Genomic DNA, 9,071 nt, shown 5'->3' on the forward strand with positions numbered 1-9,071 from the left:
CTTTAATGATGCTTTGAAGCGACCGACCCCAGATCTTAAACAGTTCAGCAGAACCCATTGCCGGCGTGGAAGATCGTCTCCTGTGGCGCCATCTCCTGGATCCCAGATGTAGTGGTGGATACGGTTTGGCCCAGCACTCTCCCACTCTCTCTTCCAGGCTGCCGCCAGCCATCCATTTCTGGATAGGTCCTCAGTGGTGGAACGTAGCATCTGTTGTGCCGCCTTGTTGTATGGGTGGCGGGACTTGAGTCTGCTCATAGGTGCTGTTGTTGTTGTGGTGTTATGTAGGGTGTGCCAGTCATGCTTCACTGCTTTCCTTGCTACGGCGAGAGTGGCAGCCTCTCGTCGTAGGCCAACTGGTGCGATTCCTGCAAGGACTGGCAGCAGGAAGACGGGTGTAGATTTCAGGCATCCAGTGATGATCCGGAGGGCGTTGTTAGTAGCCGCATCAACTTTTTTCACGTGTGGGCTTCTGCTCCAGATTGGGGCACAGTACTCCGCTGCCGAAAAGACCAGGGCTTGGGTGGATATCCGAAGGGTCTTGGCAGTGGCTCCCCAGGTTGTACCAGCGAGGCGTCAGATCAGCGCAACCCTTGATGTTGTCTTTGCCCTGACATCTTCGAGGTGTTGTTTGAAGGACAGTGTCCGATCCAGACGCACACCAAGGTATTTAGCGGCTTGCTGGGACTCCAGACGCTTGTGGTCAGCGTATACCTCCAGTTCCCTCTTGGCGTCTCTGTTGCAGAGATGGTATGCTGCTGTAACGGTCTTGCCGGTGCTGAGCTGTAGGCGCCACTTTTGTAGATAGGCTACTAGGATGTCCATGTCTTGGTTAAGACCGTCCTCCAGTGCCTTCCATGTGGGTCTTCTCAGCATAAGGCGTAGCCGTACTTTCTGGATGCTGTGACTGGGAGATCGTAGATGTAAATATTAAACAGCATCGGAGAAAAGACTGACCCCTGTGGGACACAGTTCCTCAGTCTTCTGAGCCTGCTGCTCTGGCCATCACTGGTGTGTAGGACAAAACTGCGGTTAGACAGCATCTCCATGATAAACTTCACCATATGCCGATCAGGTACCATCCTCATCAGCTTGTCCACGGTGCCAGACAGTATCGTACGCGGCAGTCATGGTCCAGGTACACTACCCCCGCTTTCTCATTAGCCTGGAAGCTGTCCTGGATGTCTTGAGACAGTAGTGTTACCTGGTCCACTGTTGATCTACCACGACGGAAACTGGCCTGTTCCTGTGGGAGCTGTGGGTCAATTACTGGCTCAATGCGGCTATGGATCATTCTTTCCAATATCTTAAATGGAACACAGAGCAGCGAGATGGGTCGATAATGCCTTGGGGTCTTCCGCAGGTTTGTTTGGCTTTTTGGCAGGGCAATTACAGAAGCACGACGCCAGGTCTTGGGGATCTTGCACCTCTGATAGCATGCAGAGAAGAATGCACAGAGCCAGTCAGATGTTGTTGTGCTCTGGTGGGTGATAGACTCCGGGTGGATGTTGTCACGGCCTGGAGATTTGCCCGTCTTGAGCTTACTCATGGCCTCATCGAGTTCATCTGCTGTGAACTCTCCTGAGAGGTTGGAATCTGCACTGGCCGCCTTGGAGAGGGAAGACACCTCCTGTGTTATCAGGCGGGTAACATCTTTGTCTGCATCTGGAGCTTGGAGGCGATGGCATCTGCAGTGATTGGGCAGCTTGGGGGCTTCGTACATCTGCCTGTAAGCTGGTTGATTGTTTGCCACGCCTTCCGACTAGAATGGGTAAAGTCAAGTGATTCAACTACTTCAGTCCATCTGTCTCTACGCGTGGTGTCCAGTCTCTGGAGCAGTGCCGCTGCAGTCGCATCCACCTCTTCCCTGGAGCCAGCGCTCTGGTGGTCGCACAGGAGGCGGCTGCACTCCTCGTCCCAACCAGGGATGTAGTTCCTGTTGTAGCCGCGTGGGATGGTCTTCTTTGCCGCACCCAGGAGGACCCCACAGTAGGCCTCATAGGCGGCGTCCACATCGGCTGCATCTGGGCCTGGCAGACCAGCTGACCTCTTATCCGTCTCCTGAGCAAATACCTCCCAGTTGGCCTTTCGAAAGTTCCATCTTTTGACAGGCTTCCCTAATACCGGTTGCAACATGTTATTGTTTCATACGATAAAGGGCATTATTTTTAGTGCATCCTTCGGCCTCCAAAGAGTTGCTGAATCTTTCTCCCATGATTTCAACATATAGAAATATTCAACATGATTATTACTGCATTGTGAGAGCCGTGTGTGTACTGTACGTGTGTTTCATCTTTCATCACATCCTTCCAAATGAACCATTAGTGATGCTTGGAGGTCTGCCCTCCTCACTGAATGTTTTTAGGGGTGGGGCCAGAGGGTCGGGGGGGGGGGGGGGGGGAATCACACGGGAGGGCTGGGGTAGAGCGACAAACGTCTCAGGGGTCAGGGAAGGGTCAAGGCAAAAGGTTGCAGCACCCAAAGGGCACTTTGTTCAAGTAAGAAGAATACAAATGTGTGTGTGTGTGCGTGTGTAGTGTATGTGGTATGTGTGTGTAGTGTGTGTGTGTGTAGTGTCTGTGTGCATGTGTGTGTAGTGTGTGTGTGTGTGTGTGTGTGTGTGTGTGTGTGTGTGTGTGTGTGTGTGTGTGTGAATGTCTATGTGTGTCTGTGAAGGTCTATGTGTGTGTGTCTGTGAATGTCAATGTGTGTGTGTGTGTGTGTGTGTGTGTGTGTGTGTGTGTGTGTGTGTGTGTCTGTGAATGTCTATGTGTATGTGTCTGTGAATGTCTATGTGTGTGTGTCTGTGAATGTCAATGTGTGTGTGTATGTGTGTGTCTGTGAATGTCTATGTGTGTGTGTCTGTGAATGTCTATGTGTGTGTGTATGTGTGTGTCTGTGAATGTCTATGTGTGTGTGTGTTTGGCTAGGGGGGTGGTGGCGGTTGTGTATTATTGTCCCATGTTGTGTTTTTAAATGTCAGCCACCACTGTGTGTGAACTCATCAGGTCCTCTTCAGCGCAGTACCTTATTGGTAGAAAGGTCATCCATGATGAATAGGATCACCATGGTTACGGTCTTTCTGGGAAAATGACAGTATCTCCACAAGCCTCTACAAAAGAATAATACAAACACCACGTGAAACTTCATCTCTCCTCCAAAGTGGCCTTCCAGAGATACAGCGTGAACGCCAGCAGCTGGAGAACTAATGGCTGCAGAACTCGAGAGCTATTAGGAACGTCTGACCACTAAGTGTGTCTGACTCTTAACCACCAGAACCTGCACGGACTACAACATATGGCGGATATCATGCCAGTTAGGCTACCTTGTGTATACTGCACCTTGTGTATACTGTTTACTTTGATTCTTACTCGTAGTATATATTCAGATTCAATAATATATTTATTGTAACGTATAATATAACATAACACACAGACCCTCGTCTGCACCTTTGTTCACACTGTGTATCTTTCTCATATTTTTATATTCAGAATGAATTATATTGTTTACACTGTTTATCTTTTCTCACATTTTTATATTCAGATCTAATTTCATTGCCTATTTATGTCTTCCTACTATCACCCTGCCCATACCTGTACCTCCCCTCCCCCCCCTACCCCGTGCTGCTACCATCCCAAGGGGATCAATGAAGGAATATCTTATCTTAATGCCAAAATAGGGCTTCAGGAATATTCCGCCAACTTTATTGCAGCCGCCATTGAATATACTTGGGACGCGTTGGAAAAGGTCTGTGGACTGCAGAGTTTTTTTTTATGTGAGCGGTGTCCTGGTGCTGCGCGCTCTGCGTCTGAACGTCCTTCTGCAGCGAGAGATTGGGAGAACAGCTATATTTATTATACAAATAAAAAAGATAAAAAAACGGGAGCAGATTGGAACCTGCCAAACACACACAACAGCAGGCATCGTTGTTGCTTGAGGTCTTATTTCTCCACCCGAATGTAAATTCTGTCACTATATTATATATTTTTTTTATCTCCCTCTCTCTTTCTATCTCTCTCTTCTCTCTATCTCTCTCCCCCTCCCTCCCTCTCTCTCCCTCGCTTTCTCTCTCTCCCTCCCTCTCTCTTTTTCTCTCCCCCTCTCTCTCTCTCTCTCTCCCCCTCTTCTCTCTCTCTCTCTCTCTCTCTCTCTCTCTCTCTCTCTCTCTCTCTCTCCTCTCTCTCTCTCTCTCTCTCTCTCTCTCTCTCTCTCTCTCTCTGTTTCTCCTCCGCCCTCTTCACCTCCCCTCATCCTTTTCTTCCAACTCGTCAGATGTTCCGTTCTCTCTTTGGCGACAGCTTGGGGTATAATAACGGAAGTGCCAATTTCAGTGGCAATTAACTGTGACATTGTTTGTGCTGTATGGAAATATCCCGTCGTTGTTTTATTATTACTTGTGTCGTTGAGTCCAGTTCCAGCCTTGCTAATGACCAATATGAGGACACTTGTGAGGACAGCCATTACAACTGGTTCTAGAATATTTGAGGGGCTTTTAAAGGAGCTGTAAGTGGTATTCTTTTGTATAAATACGTGTTAAATAGCTCTACATTTTGACAGCCATCACTGGTAGTGTTTTGTCAGTAACATGGGTCTCCCAGTCCCTCCTCTCTGCAGTAAACAGAACATAAGTATTCTGGTATCCCGTTTCTACTTTATCCAATCAGGAGAGAGAACACTAGATATGTTTACTTATTTATTTAATATTTACGTATTTTGTTTTGCTGCAGAGCGGAGGGACTGAGAGACCCAAACACTCTATATCAGGGAAGGCTGTAGGAATGTAGAGCTATTACATGTAGACCACTTATTTTAAGAACAAAATACCACTTATACCACCTTTAAGCTGAGCTCACTAAAACAGTTGTTCTCACCACGTGAATTAAAATAGAGTTATGACCCAGCACGTATTCAATTAAGCTGGTTTTGTTAAGGATAATTAGGAGATAATGTGCATCTCTGTGACGGGTCTTAATCACCACTCAACATGAACAACCGTCAAAGTGTTTAAACACAGTCATTTATTTATGTCATTTAGGATCTTAACATGGTTGCATTTACCTATAATATTCAGATTTAACACACGTTTTGAAAAGAAATCCCAATTAGTAAAATGTTCATGAAATTCACAAGTTGTTTTATGGAATTGCTTTCTTTTGATAGTGCGCAAACCAAGGACGACATTTTCTACATTGCAATCTTATTAGTCTGTAATTATCTTAGCCTCACAGTCTAGAAGTAGCTGTACCAAATAAAACCCAATTTAAATGCTCCGGTTTAGCAATTTGCCACTTCACCAAAAAGCAATGCTAATTTATTTTGCGCATAATCTCACCACTAACAAATTAGTTTGAATATGGCCACCAATGATGTCATCGTGGATATTGAATCCTTGTGTTGTGTTAGTAACAGGACCCTGCCATGATGAATAGTGATACCTTGTCTCTTATAAGCTACCTTATCATTTAATGGAGCTGTAATCGACACAACACAAGGATTCGATGTCCCCGATGGCATCACTGGTGGCCACATTCCAGCTCCTTTACTTCCAACAGGGTATTTGCAGGTTTCAACAAGTTAAATGTAAGGCTTTTTAATGTAACTTAGAGCAACATTTTATATCATTTTCACAACCATAAAATCAAAAAACTAAAAAACACATAGCGACACTGAACTGGCACCTGCACTTAGCGTACATTTAAAACAACGACTTGAATACAACATGTTTTAATATATTTCATATTATTCCATGTCCTAACAGCTAGGCTGCCCCCCCAAAACATTTACTTAAATAAAAAATGTAACTTTAAACAAATAATTTAATACTTTTTAAGATCGTTTAATACCCTTCAATAACTGTCAAACTAAATGAATGTGTGCAAAACTGTTTAGAGTTTTTGGATGTGTGTGAGATTTAGGTGCACAGCATAAATCAGCATTGTTTTTTTTGGTGAACCTTTAAGGCCTGCACCTGGCCTAAATGAAGCCTGCACCTGGCCTAAATGAAGCCTGCGCCTGGTCTAAATGAAGCCTGCACCTAAATGAAGCCTGCACCTGGCCTAAATGAAGCCTGCACCTGGCCTAAATGAAGCCTGCGCCTGGCCTAAATGAAGCCTGCACCTGGCCTAAACGAAGCCTGCACCTGGCCTAAATGAAGCCTGTACCTGGCCTAAATGAAGCCTGCACCTGGCCTAAATGAAGCCTGCGCCTGGCCTAAATGAAGCCTGCACCTGGCCTAAATGAAGCCTGCACCTGGCCTAAATGAAGCCTGCACCTGGCCTAAATGAAGCCTGCACCTGGCCTAAATGAAGCCTGCACCTGGCCTAAATGAAGCCGTGTCCAGGCAACGAGTAACGACTTCTCGCCCTGCACTGGAGCCCGTTAAAAGACAACAATGGTCTACTTCAGAGGGGGATGAAGGACAATGAAGGACAACATCTTAAATGGTAAAGGTCAGTATTTATTTTTCATCACAAATAAAAAGAACCATGCTTACTCATCACAGAAAGGAAAAAAAGAAAAGAAAAGAAATAGAACAGAGCGCAGTCCTTATATCTTTACCGGACCTTACTGTCGGAGTGTGTTTCCTCTGGATGTGAATAATAGCACTCTATGAAGATTGAAATTCTTTAATAAAAAAGTCCAAGCCTTTGTCCGTACACCAAACCCCACCCCGAGACCCCCACCACGAGACCCCCACAACCCGTACCCACCCCAAACCCCAACACCACGTTTTAGTTTTTTCTTTTTTATATTATATATATAATCCCCACCAAATCCCTTAATCACAGCATTAGTTGAATGTGTCTGCCTGTCCGTCTGTCCGTCCGTCTGTCCGTTCGTCCGAGGGGGGGAGGGGGGGGGGGGGGAGGCAGCAGAGCTCTCAGTCCCCAGAGGTCTTAATAACCTGGAACAGCGTGACATTGTAGAGCACCTGGTGTCCGTTGTTCCAGGTGTACAGAACCCTCTCCCTGGGGTTGTAGTCCATCATGGAGATGTGCGAGTACTGGTTGTGGAAGGGGATGTCCGTGTACTCGTAGCTGGACGTGTTGGTGTAGTAGGCGAAGTAGATCTTGGCGCCGGCCAGGTGCGAGTTGGTCACGTAGAGCGTGCCGCAGATCATGAACGACTCGCCGGCGCTGCGCTTGGGGAACCCCGTGTCCCAGGTCTGCAGCACCTCCAGGCTCTGCGGCTCCAGGCGGCTGATGACGATGTTGCCGGCGTTGGGGATGGTGGTGTAGACGGCCCACAGGCCGTTCTCGTCCGCCATCAGGTCGATGTCGGAGGAGCCGCCCCAGCTGTAGGGGAAGGTGTTGTTGTAGCCGGCGCCGCTCAGGCTGCGCTGCACCAGCACGCTGCGGGAGCGGAAGTGGTACTTGATGATGATGTTGCTCTGGTACTTGTTGTAGTACAGCGAGCCGTTGTAGACCACGTGGCCCGTGCCCGCCCAGGGGTGGGGCAGCAAGTGCTGCACAAAGTTCTGGCCCTTCATGAAGTCGCTCATGGTGCGGTACTCCAGGACACGCCGGCCCTTGAAGTAGCCGTCCATGGACCAGACCTGGAGGAGGAGAGAGAGAGAGACAACTGAGAGGCGGCGCAGAAGACAACACACGGAGAGGAGATCAGTAGATAGTGTTGTTCAACATCTAACAGGGTATCTGCAGGTTTCAACCAGTTAAATTTAAGACTTTTTCATACCACTCAGAGCTAAATTTAATACCAATTTCACAACCATACTAGCAAAAAAGATAAAACACATGTACAGTAGCATTGTTGTAAAAGTACAATCATGTATTGAAATCTCCCCAATTCCATCATTTGAGGTGTAGGAGTGATGGATACGGGATCCAGATCACTTCAGATCACTTCAGATCACTTCAGATCACTTCAGATCTATCGTCAGGTCCACTGACAAGGGTGCTGTCGATGTCACTGATGTTGCACCACCGTTGCCCACAGTACTAACACTAGTAGGAAGCACTGCGCAGGTGCTTGGTCAGCAGATCTGAGCAACAGGAGCCCGCTGCTGGGATCTCTGGCGAACGACTCGCGCTTCTCGCTTTTCACACGCGACTCCAACCCCTCGGTCCCCATCGTTCCTAGTTTGAGGGTCTTCCGGCACAGAATACACCTGGCTTTGTGCATACATTGATTCCGATCTCACCCACTGATATAGTGGATTTCCCAGCCACGATTCGTTACATTTACACTTCCCCGTTGAGGCGACGAGCGAGCTAACGTTAGATAGCTACATTTCTTAATTCTGCTTTTATGCACCAATTTGCATAGGAAAACGCAAAATGCAGGTACCCGGCCGCTGACACAAATATAATGTAATACTGTATAATGCAGTAAGACTGTCAGGCATTCTCTATTGCTTTCAAATATCTATTCCCCTGTATTTTCTTAGTATATATACAGTAGATACAGTTACGAATACTGTAAATGTTTTGACCACCTTATATTTTGCCTATTTTGGGGAGGGGGTTGTCTTTCATATTAGCTATATATTTTTTAGATGGACAAATTGATCTCTCCTCCATATTGAGGGGTGTATTCCCCTGCAACCCCCCCCGCCCGCTAAATCCACGCCTATGTGTGTGTGTGTGCGTACTCTACATGCGTCACTGGCACGCCGCGGCTGCATGTGCGCTGCGTGTGTGTGTGTGTGCGTGCGGTGCCGTGTGAGCAGCAGTATTGATCCCTGCAGCCCTGCGGGGAGTGAAGACGTTGCCTCTGCAGCCGGCCGCTGCCTGGCCTCCCTGGCCTCTCCGGTCCACAACCAGCAGAAAATCAATCCGTTTAGCAGCGTTCTCTTTTTCCTCGAGCTCTCGCAGAATGATAGGATCAGCCCCGACTGACAGCCGAGCTTCTCTTTCTCTCACCCCCCCCCCCCCCCCCCGCCCACGCCCCCCCACCACGACTCCTCTCGGGGCGTGTATTTAGTTACTTATTACTGATTACTCCTTTAAAAAGTCATCAAAATGACTTTACTGATTACTGTGTATCAAAGTAATTAGTTGCGTTACTAGTTACGTTACTTGTTACTTTCGCTTACCCTCCCCCCCCCCCCC

General features: G+C 47.5%; 1 protein-coding gene across 1 annotated transcript in view; it reads right to left on the bottom strand.

Annotated features, from left to right (window-relative positions):
* Window positions 1-6,783: 6,783 nt before the first annotated feature.
* olfm2a (olfactomedin 2a) overlaps window positions 6,784-9,071 on the bottom strand; it is a 46,172-nt gene continuing 43,884 nt past the window's right edge. The window contains exon 5 of the mRNA XM_084329686.1: window positions 6,784-7,555. Coding sequence (XP_084185812.1) covers window positions 6,881-7,555 — 675 coding nt within the window. The 3' untranslated portion in view covers window positions 6,784-6,880. The remainder of the gene's footprint in view (window positions 7,556-9,071) is intronic.

Source organism: Notolepis coatsorum (genome assembly GCF_963971535.1).
Source record: "Notolepis coatsorum genome assembly, chromosome: 14".
NCBI lineage: Eukaryota > Metazoa > Chordata > Actinopteri > Aulopiformes > Paralepididae > Notolepis > Notolepis coatsorum.